The sequence below is a fragment of the Phyllostomus discolor genome, chromosome 8 (assembly GCF_004126475.2).
Source record: "Phyllostomus discolor isolate MPI-MPIP mPhyDis1 chromosome 8, mPhyDis1.pri.v3, whole genome shotgun sequence".
Lineage (NCBI taxonomy): Eukaryota > Metazoa > Chordata > Mammalia > Chiroptera > Phyllostomidae > Phyllostomus > Phyllostomus discolor.
Window position 1 is genome coordinate 91,411,057 of NC_040910.2, and position 20,317 is coordinate 91,431,373.

The window sequence follows — 20,317 nt, forward strand, 5'->3', positions numbered from 1 at the left end:
CCAGAATTAGAGTCTGGGTCTCTGTGCTTCTGAAAAGTGCCTTTGACTGCACGGCTGGGCTCCAGGGTCACTGACATCATGAGGAAGACACAGCTGGCTTCACAGGGAAGGTGGTCCCGACACCCCTTCCCTGTGAGGACCTGGTCTCATGGAAGGCAGGGCAGGCGCTGCCCTTCCAGCCATCGGCTCGTCCTGGCCCACAGCCCAGCAGGGGCTTACAGGGAACTGGGCGGATGGCCCCAGGGGTCTCCCCACTGTAGCTCTGGGAGGCTCCTCTCTCCAGGGGTCAGGGAGAAGGGGTGGGGATATCAACATCTTAGTGAAGGATGATTTTGACCCAATTTATTGAAAAACTGTGGCACAGAGAAGGAGAGTTGAAAAACTCCGTTTCAGCCCTGACCGGTGTGGCTCAGTGGGTTGAGTGTCGTCCTGCAAACTGCAAGGTCGCTGGTTGGATTCCCAGTCAGGGCACACACCTGGGTTGCAGGCCAGGTCCCGGGACAGGGGGGCGTGTGAGAGGCAGCTGATCAATATGTTTTTCACATCGAGGTTTTTCTTTCTCCTGCCTTTCCCATCTCTCTAAAGATGAATAAAATTTAAAAGAAAAACAAAAAGAACAACTGCACCTTGTCCACTAGAGTGACACCACCCTCGTCACCAGCCGCCTCCCCCTGGGGAGCTCTGTGCTTGGAAACACTGGGCCACAGTCTGTCCATCACGGACATAAATAACTGTCAGCTGGAATTCCCAGTTAAGAACCAGCATCACTGTCTGAGTCATTGCCCCCGGGGCCCAGGGACTGTCAGGACGGCTGTGGCTGCTGGTCACAGCCCTGGCCTGGCTCTTCTAGGGAGAAGTGTCCCACACAAACTCAACGGCCACAGCAGGCCACCGAGGGGTCCACGGGTCCTCCGCAAATGAACTGAGGACATGACAGCAAAACACGTCCATTCTACTCTTTGGTGTTCGAGGGGCCTTTCCTGTATTGAATTTTTAATTATTAAATCACATTAATAGTAGATAATGTTTACTATTTTCAGATGTCCTTAATCTGGCAAAGTAAAAAGACAGTAGTAATCTTCTCTTGGACGCCACCCCCAGCTTTTTTCTTAGTCTGAACCTGAAAACTTGGGAAACATGTATCTAACCTACCTCTTTTTTTTAGCTTTTATTTCTTTTACTTATAAAGAGAGAGGAAGGGAGAGAGGGAGGAGTGGGCTTTCTTGAGCTGCTTCTTAAGGAGTTGCGGTCACCCTGAATTGGTTTGTGCCACCCTCAGATTTCAAGGAGTCCCACATGAGCTGCTTCTTTGGGGGTCATTTGTTATTTATAACTTTGAACTGCATAAGTCCCAGAGGCAACCTTGCCTACTTTCACAAAGAGCTGTTTAGAATTAGAAAACACCTACCACCCACCCACCCACCCACACACACTCATAAAACAAGAAAACTTAAAGGATGAGGTAAAAGAATGGGAGGCCACTAGCCCTGACAATTACAAGACGAATCATTACATTTAACTCTGAGCTTCCTGGAAGGCAAGGCAAAAAAGAAAACAGGATGGATTACATAACTCTCCTTATCTGACAAAGAAAACTCATTAGTTTTTCAAGGGAAATAACCTGTTTTCTATACAAATCTGTATAAGAACTTCATCAAACGAATCAAGAGACATTGAGCAATAACAAAATCTGCAAATACATGAATTTTTTTCCCTCCCAGTGTGGCTTTTTCGTGTTCTAATCCCACAAAAAAGGCAATGAGCTTTTGTGGGATTTGGCAGTAGACCCAAGGATATTTACAAAACAAACATGAATTACTATTGGTTGTCAAATTAAGCCAACACCCTTTACAGAAGGTTAGATTTACAGAAAGGGAAGAAAGGAGAATGGCCGGCATTCTCAAACTGGAACCCTGAACGACGTCTCCTCTGGAGTAGTGCGGGTGATACTGAGCCTCGGGTCTGGCCAGGCACTGGGAATGCCCACCGCGGAGGAGAACAAAGTTTTGGAAGCTCCGCATTTCGATCTGGAGACTCCCAGCCAGGGGAGGAATTCCTGCGGTCAGGTTTTGGCCCTGCAGCAGAGGGTGGGGTGAGGTGGGGCGGGTCCACCTCAGTTCAGTCTACTTCCCGGAGGACCCAGAGCAGCTCTAAACCCTCATTAGGTGTTGACCTTGTTCCCTGTGTGCTCAGATCTCCAAGGTGCTCCAGTGGGCCCAGAGCCCCCGCCCCCCCAGCTCCCAGGCCAGCAGCCACGGGCTGTCCCTGGTGAGGTCTGTCTCCAGCGCCGCCTGGTGCTGCTGGGCCCAACCTCGCCTCACCAGGTCAAGAGGCCCAGCACTGAGGACTGGGAGTGGGGTGTGCTGGTGGGAAAGCCCAAGGTGGTCAGCCTGGGAACTGACACAGGACGACTTATCTAGGCCTGCTAAGTAAACCAGCCATGGAAGAGATCAAATAACAGGGTAGTCACCTGTGGAACTGTTGACACTGTTCCTTTAAACAGAGACTGCCCCAAGCGTCTTTCAGCTGATTTGACTTAAGGGAGATCGTTTCAGAAGCACAGGTGCTCGGAGTTTCCAGGCTGTTCCAGAGGAGGGTCCCCCCTCCCCTCCCCTCCCCTCCCTGCAGGGCCTGCACCTGAGTCCAGGCTGCCTTGAGTCCAGGACAGGCCAACTATCCCAGGTAAAACTTCACTTCATTTACTCTGCATAAATGTTCTTCACCTGTACTTTTAAAACAGAGTACTGGGACTTTGTCAATAAATTGAACAAATTTAAAAAGACTTCGGTTCTCCTGAACGGAGACAGACGCTTGTGGCATTCCATCGCCATCTTGTGGCCACGTGGGATCTTGCAGCCCAAGTCTGTCACAGCCTGAGAGCTCTGGTAGGTTGGTGTCCTTCCTGGGCTCCTAGGTCCTGTCCAGCGGGGGGTCTTCACTACGCAGCCACTAGCCAGGATGTCCCCAGAGGAAGTGCCTTTAGCTCTAGGCGCTCAGAGCCAACCAGACCACCCACGCTCGGGCCCTGTGCCCTTTTTTGGCTGTGCCCTGCAACCCTTCTCAACCTTGGCAGCCACAGGGATCCCCGGTTCTCCGGACCAGGCAGCCTTGGCCCCAAGTGAGCACTGTCTCTCACCCTGGATGGCAGGGGGCCCCTGGGCTTCCTTCCGAGCTCCCACCGGCCCGCAGAGGGGCTGCTGGGGCTGGTGTTGCCCTCGCCTGCCCTCTACACCCTCTTAATCAGCTCCGAAGGCCTCCCAAGCTCACCCACCGCCCATGGCCACCGACAGTGGAGCCTGGGGCTCTCAGCTGTTGGCGCCTCCAACGTCCTCTTTCTTCTCCTCTTGCTGGAGGATGGTGTCCTGTCCGGCCGGGGCGAACACCCAGTGGACCCAGCAGGACCTCCGCGATCCACTGTTAACCCTCCCTAGCTCTTGTGTAAATGAACAAGCTACAGCCTAAACCCACACGCCACTGGCTCTCCCAGGTCTAACTTGATGTGCAGAGCAAAAATCTCCAGGGTGCAGTTTCCCACTGTCCTCTTCCAGCCCGTGTGCCCAGCACCCTATGCAGGGGATTGTCCTTTCAAAGGCCAGTGATGGTCCCTAACAAGGGTCTGTCCTAGCTTCTCTGAATTGAGGCCACAGGGGCACAAAGATTGGTCTGGAGGCAAAGATGAGACCCTTCCACGGATCACTGAGCAGAGCTAAACTGTGACAATTATGAACGTGCCCTCGTTATAACCAAAAGGACTGTGCTGATTGCACCCTCCTCAGGATGTAAGGATGCCAATTTCACATCGCTCACACCTTCAGTGAGTAGGTTTTTTAAAATGTGTTTTAAATGCTGGTTCTCTGTCTCTGCGTCTGAACTCCCCTGCTCCCCTCACAAAGGAGGCCGGGATGGGTATTTGGGAGAGGGGTGCAGGACAGAGGGGACGGCCTGGGCTGGGTCTGAGCTGATGGAGAGCCAGGTACATGGAATCTGAAAACAGACACAGGTTTGGGACCAAAAGAGGAAAACTAGTTATCAGATCCAGGGTCTAGGAGGGGTGCTAGGAGCTGGGGTTGAGGACAGAGGTTAGCAGGTAAGAATTCAGGGACACTGGTTCTTAGCCTGAACTGCACACTGGGGAGGCCCCCTTGCGGGTCTAACAAGCCCAGGAAAGGCTCTGGCATTAGGATTTTTAAGAGTCCCACTGCACGCGCAGGCGGTTCCCCCTGCAGCTGGGACCAGGAGCCCAGCCCCAGGGCTCCAGGAGCAGCAGGCTACCAGATCTGCAGTGAGGTGCAGCCGCTGGCCCCGCCTCCCCTGTGCTGCCGTCTCTGATGGACCCAGCTAGTTCTGTGGGGTGGCCAAGTGATTCTTCCGCATTTCCCTTTTCAAATTAAGAACTTCATTTTGGACTCTTCAAGCCATACACGTTCCCTGCAGCAAACGATGAAAACAGAAAAGTGCAAAGCAGAAAATAGAAGTTTTACATTGTTTTTCAACCAGTGACATACTGACGGGCCGTGGTTTTCAGCCTGCAGGGTCCCAAGCAGGCAGTCTCCTGCTGCGTGTCCTTCTCCAGCGTGGAGTCAGCCTGCGGGCAGCTCGCTGTTCCTGGAGCCCCCCAGCGAACACCCACTGGGCGGCTACTGTGCGTGGGCTGCGGAGGCCCGAGACCTCAACGTCCCCTCGAGAAGCCCTCAGCCCAGTCCCGACGGAGGACACGCGGACGTGTCGACAGATCATTTTAAAAGCCTCCTCTGTGGATCCCAAGTGCCTTCTTTTCTCCTTTTCAGATTTCCTGAGGAGTGACGTGTTGATCTTCGCTGTTATGGCTGAGGTTTTCTTCGGTTCAGGTGATTTTCTAGGTTTTCCGTGGAGTTGAAGGAGCGGCTGTCGCTCCTCCTGCCCCCGCTTTCCCGCCTCCTGCCCCAGCGACTCCCGGGAGGCACCTTTCTCCCCAGCCTTCCACAGGCCAGGACGCCTGTGTGCGCCCAGCGTGGCGAGGCGGTGACGTGGGGGTGGCCGGCAGCCCCGGGGAAGAGCCCCGTCCCCAGCCCTGGCACTCCGCGGAGCTGCGAGAACCGGGCCGAACAGTGCCCCGAGGTCCCAAGCCAACCGCGGACGGCCGGGCCGGCAGGGGGAGTCCGGGTGTCTGCTGGCGTGTGCAGAGCCGCGCACGCTGGGAGGCGCTCCTGGCTGCAGTGTCCTTCCAACGAGCTGTCCTGGGCGCCGGTCACAGCTGCCTGATCTTCCCGGCGGCGCGGACCTGGCCACCTGCGGTTCGGTTTCTCCTTGTTCACTACGGGGGCCGGCCGCCACTCCGTGCCGCGAAGACAGGCACGCGAGGGTGGGGGGAGGGAGGGTGCGGAGGGAAGGGTGCCGCTGCCCGTGCGAGGCACCCCGCCGCGCTGGACACCAGCTCCCGGAGGTCCCGCTGCCCCCGAGGCGTCCCAGGAGGGTCAGCCTCGCCCCGACACCCCACACGGCTGCCTCCGGGCTCCTTCTGGGAGGAGACGCGTTTCACCGAGAGGAGCACCGGCCGGCACTGGAGCAGCGAACACGGGCCCGGGGCCGCCCGGGGTCCGAAGACCAGCTCCACCCCAGAGGCGCCTGGACCCCCGCCGGGCAGCAGCGAGGGTGGGCAAGGCCGGTGGGAGGCCCTGCGGCTCCAGAGGGCCGAGGTGCGGGGTTCAGGGAAGGCGGCCTCTGTGATGGCCCCCCCAGGGACAGCCGGCCCGGCCAAGGGTAACAAACAAAACCGGCGGAGCGGAGGGTACCGGCTGTGGGGGCTGGGCCGTCCGTCGGAGAGGGAAACATTGGCTGAGGGCTCTGTAAGGCTCCCCCTGCCCCCCGGGGGCCCACTGCCCCCAAACAGCCCAGATGGAAGGCTGGACATTTTGCGCCCACACACGCCGCCTCTTCTCCCTTCCCCCCTCCCCCCGCCCATGGTGGGTGCTGGGGGCGGGGCCGTGACGGACTGAGTTGTGTTCCCCAAAATTCATAGGGTGAGGTCCTAACTCCCAGTGCTCAGACTGGGCCTGTGTTTGGAGACAGGGCCTGTAAAGGGTCATTCTGCCCAAACGAGGTCATTAGGGTGAATGACCCTAATCCAGTGGGGCCGGCGTCCCTTCGAGGAGGGGAGACCGGGACGTAAATGCGCCCAGGGGGAGAAGCCACGCGAGGGCACACGGAGAAGGTGGCCACCGCAAGTCGAGAAGCGAGACCTCGGCAGAACCAACCCTTCAACACCCCCGATCTTGGGCTCTGGCCTCCAGAGCTGCGAGGAAGTACATTTCGGTAGTCCCAGCCGCCCAGTCTGCGGCATTTCGTGGGCCAGCCCCACGAAACTCACACATGAGGGGCTCGGACAAGAAGGGGAGGGAGGGCCCAGGCCAGGCCCCACCTCCCTCCACCTCAGGACCGTGGGAGCTCCTGTGTGTGTCTCCACGGGAGGAGACCCCAGCACTTCACAGCACCCGCCTGCCCCTGGACGAATCAGCTGTTCAAAGTAGAACCCCGACTTCCCCCAGAACTGCAGGCTAGAGAGAAGCCAACCTAAACAAATGTCCCACAGAGGCCAGAGACACCCCCCTACGGATCTCTGTGTCACGTTCTAAACACGAGGCAGGCCGGGGGGCCTCTGTGGCGTCCCCACTTTGAGAACCCCCAGGTCACAGAGGACAACCCTGGGATCCGTGACACCACCGGATCAGCAGGGGCTGATTGGGGCAGGGAAAGAACCGGCACTTTCTCTCCCCTGAGCAGGGCACGTGTGGCTTCGTGGTGACCCCAGTAAAGAGCTACACCCCATTGTGGTGACCCCTTGAAGAGGTCGGGAAGAGGCCTGGGTGCCATGTGAGGAGTGGGAGCCGACCCACTTGCCCACCTCTGCCCCAGGCGGTGGGGGGGGCGGGCCCCACACGCCTTCTCCTGGAGTCCTGGGGCCTGCACACGCACAGCCAGCCTCCCCACGCCCTTACCTTCCCGCCTCCTGGCTGGTGCTTCAGGTTTTCGGTGGAGCCAATCTTGGACTTGACATTCTTCAGGTCTGGCATGGGCACGGGTGCAGTCTGCAGGCGGCTCTTGGCTGAAGACGGTGACTTGGGTGGGGTGCGGACCACTGCCACCTTCTTGGGCTCCCGGGTGGGCGGGGTTGGCAGGGATGGGGTGCGGGAGCGGCTGCCAGGAGTGCCGGGGGAGCCGGGGCTGCTGTAGCCACTGCGGTCCCCAGATTTCCCAGATTCACCTGGAAAGGAGCAGGGAGTGAGGCCGGAAGAACTTGGAATGGTTGCCAGTCTGCACAGGCCCTGGGGGCCGCCCGTGCTCAGGGTCCATTTCCAGGCTGGGAGCTCAGGAGGCCGCCCTTGAGCTCACGCTACAGGATCGTCTTTTCTTCCTGGCCTTGTCACTTAGAGACAGAGACACTCACTTCCCAGGGAAGCAAAAGTGTCCACCAAGGGCCTCCCAGGACCCCCTTGCAGGCAGGCAGCCAGCTCCTGGGCCCCATCCAGACCTGATCCGACAGAATCTCTAGTGGTGGGGCCTGCACATTGGCTCGTCCCAAGCTCCCCCAAGACTCCTGAGCAGACTGGAGCCTGGGAGCATCTGGGCTGGGCGCTGTGCCCAGGTTGGGGCTGAGGCTTAACTTTCCTCAGCTCTGGGCCGACCTGTCAAAGGGAGAGTAAGCATGGTCCTTCTTAGAGTGTGAGATTCCACATCTGTACTTGTCCCTAATTTCATCGTGCTCCATGGCAACAGGACCAATGACACCTTTTCTCCTTTCCACCTAAGGAGACACCAGCAGGGCCTCTGCCTCCAGATGCAGCCCCATCCCCTCCCTGCCCGGCCCTCCTGCCTCCAGGCCCGTGGCTGGGACTTGGTGGTGGCTTCCGGTCCTTTCTGTGCCACCTAATCGCACAGTGGCCTGAGCCTGTGTCCTCATCTGAAGAATGGGGAGTGCAGTCCCGGCCGTGATGTTTTGGAGACCGGATGCAATAACAGGTCAAAGCGCCCAGAGCAGCAATAGGCCCGCTTCCTGGGTTGAGCATTTAATAACTGCCAGAGGGACTTCCACTCCCAGACCTTGGCTAGGGACGGTCCTCACCTCCAGCAAGCACAAACGGCTGGAGGCCATGCTCCCCGCCCCACCCGTCAGCCCTCAGCCCTCAGCCCTCAGCCCTCAGCAGAGGGAGGGGAGAACACGCTGGATTAGAAAGACCCAGCAGGCAGCCACGCCTGAACAAACCACGAGAGAAGAGGAGCGGGAATTCTGACTGTTCCAATTCAGGCCCAGCGCGGAAACGGGTGTCTCAGAAGCAGGCCCTCAGCTCTAAAATCTCAGCCGACAAACACGCAACGGGGGCGGCCCCCTGGGCGAAGCAGACTCAGAATTACCTCTCTCAGGTTTTGCCCCTGCAGGGGGTGGCTTTCTCTGCACTTGCTTGGGAGCTTAAAAAGAAAAACCCACAGAAAGCCTCATTATAATCAAGCTTAAATGGGGCCTCTTCTCCCGGCCATGGGCACCCAGCCAGGCATGTGGCAGAAGTGAGTGAGGTAGGGGGAGGCATTTGGGGAGCAGGCACCCCCACCCGTCTGTCAGGACACAAGGTCAAGGGGGCCCGTGGGGTGTCCTGTCCACCTGCAGGCTGCCACCCAAGAGCAGGGAAGATCCTAAGAGAAACGCACGTTCTTGTGTCCAGCTCTGGCTCTGGTGGTGTGAGTCAGCTGGCGTAATGGTACGTGACAAAAAGCAGGATCAGAATCATAGATAAGACCCAATCACAATTCCTTAATCACCCCACATCACAGGCTTTATACACATGAGAACAACACTGCACGAAAAACCAGACCAACAGGCCTTAGTGAGCGCCCAGCCCTGGAGGGGCCTCGCAATGGCAAACGCGGGCCGAACGCCACGGCCAGAACACGCAGCAGACGAAGGGCTCTGGGGCGCCCCCTATGGCCAACGGGCAGCCGGGATGCCACTGCACCAGCCTGGGCTCACGCACAGGCCGCCCCAGCACCCACTGGAGCCAATGCAGGCCAGGGGCCCCCTGAGTTGTGCAGAATCTAAAGCCAGTTGCTGGGACATGTCTCAGGTGGGAGAGGGGAGCTGAGCTTGGCTGTTCCCGATCCCCAGAGAGGGCTATTACCCTTTTTTTTAAATCCTTACCTGAGGACTTTTTTTTTCATTACTTTTAGAGAGAGAAGGGAGGGAGAGAAACATTGATGTGAGAGAGAAGCATCCACTTGTTGCCTCCCATTTGTGCCCAGACCAGGGACCGAATGCACCTGGACAAAGGATTTGAACCTGCAACCCAGGCAAGTACCTCTGATCAGGAATTGAACCTGCAACCTTTCAATTACGAGATGATGCTCCAACCAACTGAGCCACACTGGCCGGGGCAGGGCTACTACTCTTAATAGCACCACTGGAAGCAAAGTCACCCTGTGGAAGTCTCTTCTGCTACTCAGAGCCAGCTGGGTTTTGCGCACAGGAGCACAGGAGGACAGACATAGCCTGCGACAGCTCAGCGGAGCCCTTAAGGTTCTGCCCGAGGGTCCCTAAGAGCCCAGTGAGGCAGCTGGGCAGAGGCTGCACAGTGTGAAGTTGCAAGTAGCAATGTCTGCAGGCTGCAGGGGGTGGGGGGTGCTGAGCACCACCTCCCAGGGGCCCTGGACGTGGGGTCAGAGGAGCTCCGAGGAGCTCCCTTCCTGCCACTTGTTAGTCACGTGGCTGCATTTTCCTTATAGACTGAGCAGGTTAGACTTTGCCGTGCAGACTTTCAGAGCCTCGACTTCTTTGCCAGTAAAAAGTGGAGGTTCAATATCTACCTCAGAAATTGTCAAGAAGATTAAAAAGAAAATGACCCTTTTGGTGCCGAGTAAACTATAGGCACCGATTAGCTAACAGGGCCATGAACCGTTGGCGCCTTCAGAGACAGGCCTGGGCTCCAGAGAACACACTTCCTACCTGTGCCCGGTGGGGTCTTGGGGGACGGCGTGGTTTTTGCGGGGATCCTGGTGGCATTGGCCGGGCCTTTCTGGCCTGGAGGGGCTGCTCCCCGGGGTGTGGCAATCTTCGTTCCAGGCTTCGTGTCCGCCCCCTGTGAACCGAAGCACGGGAGAGTGGTGTTTGTGACTGGGAAAGGTCACTGTCACCAGGAGCCTGTGCCAGCCCCACTTAACCACTTTGGTTCGAAAGAGGCTAAGATTGGGGTGACCCTTTGCCTACTAGATGCAGCAAATGTCTCCCACAATCGCAAGGGCGTGCTGGGCACACGGACCCACAGCCCCAGCCAGATGTCAAGTGTCCCAGATGCCGTTGGCTCCTGGAGGGAACTCTTCCCACAGGGTATCAACCTGGGTTGTGCTCATGTCTTTTGTAAAAGACAGCGGAGCTTACAGCAATGAGCAGGGGCATTGCCCACCCAGGCCCGGTCAGTAGGCGGGACCCTAGCAGACCACTCCCGAGTGGGTACCACTTTCTGGCCCTCCTGAGGGATCTGGCCGATGGTGGCTGGTTTCACCAGAGGCCCTTGAAGGCACCGATAAACCTGACCCAGAGTGCCAGCAGAGCTAGGTAAGGTTCTTTTGTGCTCTTGCGAGCAGCCCTTAGGTTTCGGTGACTCCTTAGATGCGGGAAGAGCCCTTGGTGGGTGGACGCCGGCATCAGTTAGCACACTGGCCCTAGGGGGATCCAGCTGGCAGTGACTGGGTTAGGTCACCCAGCTGATGCCCTTGATGCGTGACCCACACTCACAAAAGAAACTGACATTCACCAAGGACCTCCAGAGGGTTCGGGAGGGTGTGAACTAGTGGGACAGGCCCCACAGCATGCTGATGCCGGTTTCCAACCCCAGAGAGGGCAGCCTGGAAACACTCGTGGTACCAAAGCCAGGAGTGGACAAACGAACCCAGTTAGAGTGTTCCCCACAGCTGGGTCCTCTCAGGGGCTGCTGCTGCTGCTGCTATGAGGCACCAAGGCAGGTGCAGAAGGAGGGCATTGAGTCCCCCTCCCATTTCAACTGGAATTTTAACTGTTCTACACCATGCTTCTAGGTAAGAGCTTATCTGAAGAAAGGTCTTTTCAGCTTAAAAAAAAAAAATCCGTTGGAAAACCACGTTAGAGCAGCCTGACTCTTTCCAAAGGTGCTTTCCTTACCTTGACTTTCACCTCCTTTGCTCCAGAACTGCCGGGTCGGGGTGTGGCAGAAGAGGCGTGTTTAGGAGAGGATGGCTCTGGGCGCGCGGCGGGGCTGGAGGGTTTGATCAAAGGGTCTGAGCTACCAGGGCTGGGGCGTGTGGGGCTAAGGCAAGGCCTACGTTTCAGGGTTTTGGCAGAGGAAGGTGTGGATGTCTTAAACATAAACATAAACACAAATAAAATCAAAATAAATGTCAGCACATGGGGGGGGGCACAAACGGAAAAAGGGCAGCAACTGAAAGCCAATAAAGCAGCGATGGTTCGCAGCGGCGATCTCCACACCGTCTGGGCACGCACCCACCCCCACCCCCACCCCGGTCCCCAGCGGGAGGGACAGCGTGACCCCTCGGCCTTGGGGCTTGTGCTCGTTTGTCGGCGAGCACAACCCCACGATGCCAATACATGGTGTGCCTCACAGAACGTGTGACTGAACTTCTGGAAGGCAGAAAATGAATAGAGGTTCCGGAACGTTCTTCCTCTAGCCCATTGGATTTTCTCGTGTTCCCTCCCCTACTTTGGAGACCGCTGATGTACAGGTGTGTCACACCCAGAGAGTGATGGAGATCGCCAGAGCAGATGATGCTAGGGTGCTTCTTGGTAAAACATCTCCAGTGTGTCATGGGTCCCCCCTTTCTGCTCGTTGTGGGTGGGGAGCTCTCACAGGCCTGCTAATCCCTGGCTCTCCTCACCTCAACAGTGGAGTCACGCTTGCTGAAATCAGGGCTGTGCCTATTCCAGGTCTTACAGATTCTGCCCGACACCACTTAGGTTACACACACACACACACACACACACACATACTTCCTGATCGAAATCTCACGTAAAACTAAGCACAAACCGGAGACCCCTGATCTGGCCACTGTTTACTCTGGAACGTATTTCACTGAAGCAAGGAGCCTGGGTGAGTCAGGCGGCCATGGGGACAGATGTCTGTCAGCTGGGTGACCTCACAGAGGCAGCTGCACTTGACGGGTGGTGTGGCTGGCACCTGTGGCTTGTCTCAACTGCCTCTGGGGTGCTTTGATCAGGATGTGTGGCCTTGGTGGAGGAGGGGCTGCACCCTCAGGAATAAAACCCGAGAGGACAAGTCAAGGGGGGTTCCAGGGAGGGCGTCCCAGCTGCAGGGCAGGTCCTGACTAGAGACTTGATCGGGTTTCTGGGGTTTGCTCCTTCCTCATTGCCCTTGGCCTCCCCACCGAGGCGACTGCGGCCCTCTGTGCGGCCAGCCTTGGCGAGCACAGGGTGCAAGTGGAGGCCCGGGGCTGGGGACAAGGAAGAAAAGTGTGTGGGGGAGGGTGGGACTGGCACCCCTCCTTCCCCACGTGAACGAGGTTGCACTCCCTACCTGGCCAGGGTCTCTGAGAGGTCTGACCCCGGGCTGTGAGCCTATGAGCCACTCCAGGGCAGGGGCAGGGTACCCGTGTGTGAGAACGAAGGGATTGCGGAATGTGTGCGTGCATGAGGCCAGGGTTCCCCTCCTGTGTGCTGCGACTGGTAAGCAGCTGTTGTAACCGCTCCAAGCACCTAGGGCAGACCCATCCCCAAGCCTCTGCAGGACCCCCACTCCCTCACCAGGGCCTTGTGGGGGCAAACCCTGACTTCCTACAGGGCGGGCACTGCAGGCAGCGGCCCTCAGCATGCTCCCAAGCGCCTAGAGCTACGCCCTGCTCCTGGGGACTCCATCTGGGCTCCAGGACTGACGGAGATCCAGGCCTTTGGGGCAGAATCAATCGTGGAAATTGTAGGTACTCTTAAGAAAAACCAGCCTTCGTCTAGAGCCACAGTGGGATTCTCCTGGGAAGACACTGCTGTGCAGTTCCAGGAGCGTTTTCCAGGAAGCAAAGTCTTGGAGGAGGGTCCCCCGCAGTATGGCGGATGGGAAGCCCGTAGCAGCAGGGCGAGGCTCCGGGTGCAGCGCTGCTGCTAAGCGGCGGCGCCTCACTTCCTTCCCCCGGGGGGAGGTTTCGGAGACTGACTGAAGCAGCACACCAAACCCCCGCCTCAGCGAGATGCGAGGATGGCAGCTGCCGCACCATCGCAGGCACGCATGCGCACCTAGCACTTAGGTGTGTGCCAGGGTTCCCTCCTGTGTCAGCCCCTCCTGCACCCCCAGCTCTGCAGCAACCCAGCCAATCCACTTAGAGCTCTGGGAAGGCACCCGGCTTCCCCTCGGGTCTTTGTTTGTGCTGGTCCTATTCCTCAGGATGCCTCTTCCCACCCCGCCTCACCAACCCTCCCTTAAAGAAAGGTCCTCTCCAAGGGCTTTTCCAGAACCCTCCGCCTTCGGTCGGGGATGACTTCCTTGATCAACACTCTTTCAACCCCCTAAGGAAATGGTATTTTCTGTATCGCTTAAATATATGTGTATGTATGTATGTATATTCATGCACATATTGGGTGAGCCTAGACCTGGAGTGGGAAGTGTAAGATGTGCAAAATTCACACTTGCAGAAAATTCAAACATACCTTCATTCGCCACGACCCCCTCATCGCGACTAGGCTAACGGGCCGCCACCGGGAGCGCTAACGCGTTAGCCGCTGACCGCCCTTCCTGGCGGGAGTGCCAGGGCGGACCACCGCTGCACCGCAGTGGCCAACGCTCCCGCGCGTCACACACAAAATTAATTCCGATATACAGCATGGCTTCTCGGCCAGCTTGATGGCGGCAGATGGTTGCGTGGTTTCGCCAGCTTACCTTGGTTTTCTTGTCATCGCTTCCAGCCCCGTCTTTGCCTTTACTGACCATGCGAGCTGATAAAACACAAAACGAGAATGCACGTTACACCCCCGTGCGCAGCTCGTGGGAAGAGCCCGGCGTAGGCTGGCTGGCTTCTCGGGACCGTGTGGCGTGCTCTGTCCGGCCGGCCCCGCGGAAGCCCACCGAGTTCCTTTCCCCTGGAGTCTGCTAGGTCTCTCGTTGTTAGTATCAGCACAGCACGCTGCGGTCATCGCTTGGAGCACCCTGATGAGGGGGCAGCAGGCTGGCCGAGGGGGGACATGCAGGGGGGCGCAGAGGAAAGTGTTTGGGGCACAGGTTGGCATGGGGAAGGCAGGCTCTCTCACTTCTCCCTTCCTGCCTCTGCCTGGGTCAGCCTCGCCCAGCTGGGGTCAACTCCTCTACAAGCAGGGGCAGGCACTTGGAAGTGCCACAGGTAGGGCGGCTCAGCCAGGCCCCCTGCAGGCCCGGGCTCATGCTGTGCGGAAGGGTCAGGGTGAGCCAGGCCTCTTCCAGAGCCTGCCCCTCGCCACCGGGGGCTTTGGCACCAGCCCCAGCTGCTCTCCCACGAACCCATCCCACCGCTGACCCAGCCCTGGCCGGTCTTCTCACCACCTGTGGGCCTTCCCGAGGGGCTAATCCTTGCTGTTCCCCCAAATTAGCTATACACTGGCTACCAGCAAACATCCTAGAGAGAACCTCTGATTTTAGGACTAAACAAACCACTGACCGCTTTTGTGTTTGAAAAGCCACACCCCTTGGTGAAACTGACCCACTTGTCCACCAGCATCACCTCTACCTCCCCCTCTCTTGCTGACATTCGTTCTCGCAGGTTCACTACAGACTGCCGTGGGTGTCAGTGCCGAATGCCCCTGGCCCCAGGACAAGGCGCTCCTTGGAGCTGCTCATGGGCTACTGGCCACTGGGATTTTACAGTGATGATCCAGCCCAGAGGTTTTGAAACTAAACTGTGAAGAATCAGCAGGAGAGGCTATTGAAATACAGATTCCTGGACCTACCCTGAGACCCTGGAAACCTAAGGTGGGGCCCAGGAATCTGCATTTTAATAAGAGCCCCGGGCGGACCCGATTCACGTCCTTTGCCCAAAGGAACCATCCTCATGCATGTCACAACCACAGTGCCGGCTACATCAGCGTTTCCCAAGTGGGGGCCCTGAGCAGGCCCCCTTCCAGGGCATGTAAGCGGGCGAGATCCAGTGACTTCAGGAAATTCACACTACGGTCCCTTCTCGGAGGGCCAAATGTGCACTAGAACCCTGAGGGCTCTGACAAGCTCTGTACCAGCAAACCCTAGTTAACTTTGTTTACCCTGTTTTTGCTAACCGGACCGGACCGTGGAGCTTTCAGTTTCCCCCTGGACACGCCTGTCAACACGCAGCGGGGCAGGACGCGGTGGGACACCACGGTCAGGAAACCGTGTGTAATCTGTCAAGCCACAGTTATTTGTTCCCTCCTGTTTTGGAACTTAGGATATTTTAAAAATAGGACATAGGACTTTTTTCTGTTTTAAATTTTAAATACAGCTTCCTTTGTTTACAATGGTTCCAAGTTTTCTTGACAAGTAGGATCTCATCAAAATTTAACAGTTGTTAAATACTTAAGTAGCACCAACCCCTAAACCTGGAAAATAACTCCAAATGCTAAGGGTCCTAAATGTATGGACACTCACGACTTGCGGCCATGAAGCCCCTCTGGGGTGTGAGCTGTCCCCTTCTTGACAGGACACGGGGACTCGCCACTTGGGAAGTGCCCCTCCCACCTCTCCAGCCCCCACAGGGCAGCTGTGGTCTTGCTTCCCGGGACCCTGTAACCTGGCACAGGCTCTGCCGAGGGTGGGGGAGGCTCTTTGAACAGGAAGCTTCCGTTTCCGCTCACTGTCCCTCCTGCCACAAGGCAGGGCCGGTGGGACGGGGTGGCTGGGCCATCTCCGAATGCTTGTGTGTGCCACCTGCTGCCTGTCGTGTGCTGTCCACTGACAAGAGCAGCAGAAGACAGGTTCGTGCCCTCTGTGTCTCTGGGCAGGAGGGTCTGCTTCAGAACCTTCTGGAAGCCACTGTGTGTACAGGGCAGACCTACCTGGGTTCCGAACCTTCCTTGGTCACTTAGGACTCAGGAACCTTCAGAGAGCTGCTTAACTCTTTGAACCTCAGTTTTCTCATCTGCAAAGTGGGACTAATTATACCCACTTGGGACAGTTGGGAGGGCCCAATGAATTTAAGGCACGTAGTAGGCCCTCGAAAGTAGAAGCAGCTGTTTTCCTCTCTGGAGTGCAGCCCACCAACCAACCTCCCGTGGGCTGATGGACTGCTGTGGGTAAACCAGGTGGCCAGAGAAGTGATGGGGCAGGAAGCGCCGGGTGGGGGTGGTGGAGACATGCAGAACGGCGGGCAAGCGCGAGAGGAATGCGTGCACCCAGGGCCTGTGGGGCGGGGGACGGCCGTGGGGGGCGAGCAGCAGCACCCAGGTCGGTTTAGTGGCTGTCCCTAGGAACCTTGGAAGCGGCAGGAGTCGCGGGGCTGGAAGCTCAGTGGCAGTGCCCGCAGCCTGGGTGGCACACGGGGTCCCCAGGAAGGAGTGAAGGGGCTCTAGGCACAGACCTTTGAGTTGAGGGACACGGCTGACGGGCTTCCCGGGCAGGCCAGCCATAGGCTGCTTTTTGGATGGTCCCGGAAGGTCAGTCTTTTTTGTGTCCTCTCCCTCAGAGGGGCTCCAGGGCTCTTGATCCTCTGCAGGGGTCCCTGGAAGTGTGGCCCCTTCCAAATCCACCTCCGAGTCTGCCTGTTCCTCCTGCACGTTGGCTTTGATTTCCACATGGAAGGCGAACTCGGGGGGCGTGTCGTGCCCTTCCTCCGCGAGCCCTGCGCCGGGCCCGTCGGGCTCCGAGACCTGGGGCTCTGTGGAAACTTCGGAGAGGAAATCGACAGGGAGGGGGATGGCACCCTGAGCTGGGGCCCCAGGGGTGTCAGTGGCTTCTCTGGAACCTGTCTGGGGGAGCGGGCCGCCTTGGGCTGGGGAGCTCTGCAGACCTGGGGAGACCTGGGAGGGGGGGGAGTCCTGGGGCGAGGACTCATCGATGTCTCGGTCCTCATCGACCCCCTTGCCCCCCAGCCTCTCTTTGCCCCGGTCCCCCTTCAGAGGCGGCATCTCCTCGCGCAGGTGTCCCAAAAGCTGGTGCTGCATCATCCCCAGGCTACGGTGATCTCCCTTTGTGTCCTCAGGTTCTGGCTCCAAAGGCTGGTACGTGGCTTCTCTGGGGCCTTCGGGCAGGACGGGAGCCCTGGGCATGTGGGGCAGAGGCTGCAGGGTCAGGCCCAGGGTCCTCCAGTCTGTGGGCTCCTCTCCATGGCTCCCTGGCTCTCTGAGGATGCTTTCCTGGACAAGTGTGACACTGCCAGGCTCTGGTGGCAGGTGTCCAGGGGAGGTGGGCTTCGGAAAAGCCAGCTCCTCCTCAGCCCGGTCCCCTTGTTTCGGTCCCCACGCCCGGTGGGGCTCCTGAAGGCCTGCTGGTGGAGGCGGCAGCTGGTGGACCAGGTGATGCTGAGAACGGTCGGAGGCCAGGACGGCACCTTCGGGCTCTTTCTCTCCCAGAGGCCGCATGGAGGCCTCAGAAGCTTCTCTGCCGTGTCCAGGCTGAACCTGAGAGCTAAGCCCATAGGCCAGGGGCCTCTCGTGAGCTTTCCCCTGCTCACTGGGGGCTCTCACCTCCTCTGGGTTTGAAGAAGCAGCAGTGGCAAAAGGTTAGCAAGGGTTCACTGACTGTGTAAGAGGGAACACACTTACTTCTTGAAATAAGAGAAGGACATTTAAACGGCATCACCGTCCTGCACACTCTGTGCTCACCCGTGTTGCTCGTGTTTGCTCAGAGTGAAGGCTCTCTTGGTTTACCTGCCCCCGACGCTGGGCGACCCTGGGTGGGCACCTCCCCTCTGCGGGCCTCAGTGTTCTCATCTTGGACCCGGTTACCTCTGTGCTGCGCCCAGCACTGGCACTGCTTGTCCGCCTGTGGCTGGAGCCTGTCAGCACACCCAGGGCCGCCGCACGCCCGCCCCACAGGGCTGCGGGAGCCTCTCCAGCTCCCCAGGGACCCCGAGCGCCCTGGGGATGCTGGCCTCGGGGCGGGTGCTGGCTTGGGCGCAGTGAAGATCCCCTCTCCTCTCCCTCTCACTCTGTTCCCCATTTTACCAAATGAAATCACCAGGGGCCCACAAACCAACCCTGCTTCAAGCCCGTGCTCTGATAGATATCAAAAAACCCAAAATTGATCATTGTCAGGGCTTGAGTCTGTATAATGGACCTGCCATAAGAGTCCTACCAACAGACACACGATCTGGATTTGTCCGGGTCGTGGACCGTGGAGGGGCCTTTTGCACACGGTGAGGCCGATCGCCGGGCAGCATCCATGTGGCCCAGGCACCAGCTGTGGGGACTGCTCTCACCTGGGCACACAGCTGCTGCATGCCAGCACAGCTGACGAAGGGCACATTCGTTTCCTGGTTTATGCATGGGAGTCCTTAAAGCATCTGATGGTGTATTTTAGGTGGGAAACTTAAGCTCTCGGTTCCTAGTAAACATTTTTTTATTAAGAAACTCCCAACCTTTTGACAAGCCTAGCTGGTCCTGATAGAATAACCCATACAACTCCCCAGGCTTCCTCTCCACAAAACCCAGGACCCCAAAGGGTTCAGGAAGAGAAAGAGATTGGATGAGGGGAGAGAAGGAAGGTGGGAGAATACATATGTTTACACACGTGTGCAGTTCTGGACATACATGGGTAACACGTGACTGTCCCTCTCACCCCAGCCCAGCTGGAGTCCGTGGAGCTGCGCACTGCCCGCAGGCCCAGCCACGGCTCACCTCCACCTGCCAGCCTTGTGCTGGGCCTCGGTCAAGCCCACGACCCCGCTCATTTTGTGCTCCCAGTGTCCACCACGGAGCCTGCACAAAGCACGTGATCAACAAACGAACCCTGAACGGATGAGCTGATGTTGGGGAAACGTGTGGATTTCTGCCCTTGCCGGGGTCCACAGGCACCTGCGGGGGCCCTTGGTCGGTGCCCAGGAAGAACCACTCCGACAACAGAGATGCGGGAAGAACGGTCGGCGGCAGACGCCCTGCACACGTGCTGCAGCTCTGTGACTTCCTGTCCTCCAGCCAGCCCGGCCGACCAGAGGCATTGGTGGCTACCGGTCATCATCCCCCCCTCATATGCCCAACAGGCCAGGTCTCCATCACCTTCTAGGATAAGCTTCCCTCCTAGAGCCTCCTAGAAATCGCTATTGATCAGCATGTCACTGTGCTCCGATATACGCAAGACTTTAAAAACCCTCATTAGAAAAGAAACAGGGGCCTCACACACGGATAGCAAGCACACCTTGAAAAGCCATCAGTACGTGACTGTTCAGTGTGTGTGTACTGGTGGGTGAGGGACCGAACCATGTAATTGCACTCCTGGAGGAAGCAGCCGGGCTGGGAGAATATTCTGTGCAGTTCCCAGGATACTATGAAATGCTCGGTCAATATCAACCATCACCAGTCACCAGGGGTGGGGGTCCAAGGGCACCAATATGCGGATAAGCAGGGTGGTGGCCTCAGGAGTCCTGATAAACTGTCCCCCAGCAGAAGGCCTGGTCCTCGAGAACCTGCCAAAGACAGGCTCCCCCAGGGTGAGCGGGACAGGGCTCAGGCCTTCCCACGTGTCCCGCTCAGCACACTGCAGCCCCCCAAGCCTCTCTGTGTCTTAGTGCCTCCTGAACCCCAGACACGGCCTGCCGGAGCTCCGCCTTCTGCAGCAGGACAGAGCAAGAGGGAGACCTGCTACCTGGGCTTTTGTTTGCACGGCTCTTCTAAAATCCGAGTGTTTGACTATAAAACAGACCTCAGCCCTTTGGCAAGTGAAGTGTGTTTGTGCATCACCAGTGGTGGAGGGAGGGGGGGTTTACAAGGCTTCACTGGCCGTCTGGACCGGCCACCCCAATGGGGGCATTAAATATCGGCCTTGGGAGCAGAGGCGGACCTCTCCGTGTATTCTCACAGGTGTGGTGCCGACACCCTTTGCAGATGGCACCTGGCGTCCATTGGTGTATCTATGAGATCCTAGGCCACTGTTGGGAAAACTTATAAATTCTGTCAGCACAGCCGTCCGGCTTCCAGCAAAGCCGTGGGCCAATGTCTTCGTTGTTGGAGTGTGTCAGGGCCGTGTAGACACGGCCTGCAGTGAAACGTGCAGAAGAAACTCAGACCCACTTCTGTTTATGGAAATAAATGTTCACTTCCAGAGACCAGAGAAGCCTCTCACTTCACCTAAGCTGAAAAATCATGACCTGCAAGAAACGGAGGCGGGACTCCAGTCATTTAGCACGCGGACCGAGGTTCCCCCTTGTG

General features: G+C 57.8%; 1 protein-coding gene across 18 annotated transcripts in view; it reads right to left on the bottom strand.

The window, feature by feature from the left end:
• Positions 1-20,317, bottom strand: part of MAPT (microtubule associated protein tau) — an 89,450-nt gene that overhangs the window by 13,249 nt on the left and 55,884 nt on the right. For 9 of the 18 annotated variants that reach the window (XM_028520565.2, XM_028520564.2, XM_028520563.2 and 6 more), the window contains 3 exons: positions 13,896-13,951; positions 9,968-10,100; positions 6,975-7,240 (listed from right to left, as the gene is read on the bottom strand). In XM_028520565.2, coding sequence (XP_028376366.1) covers positions 6,975-7,240; positions 9,968-10,100; positions 13,896-13,951 — 455 coding nt within the window. Of the gene's footprint in view, positions 1-6,974; positions 7,241-9,967; positions 10,101-11,158; positions 11,354-13,895; positions 13,952-16,533; positions 17,644-20,317 lie in introns of all 18 variants that reach the window. The other 9 variants (XM_036033561.1, XM_036033562.1, XM_036033560.1 and 6 more) reach the window with 5 other exon arrangements.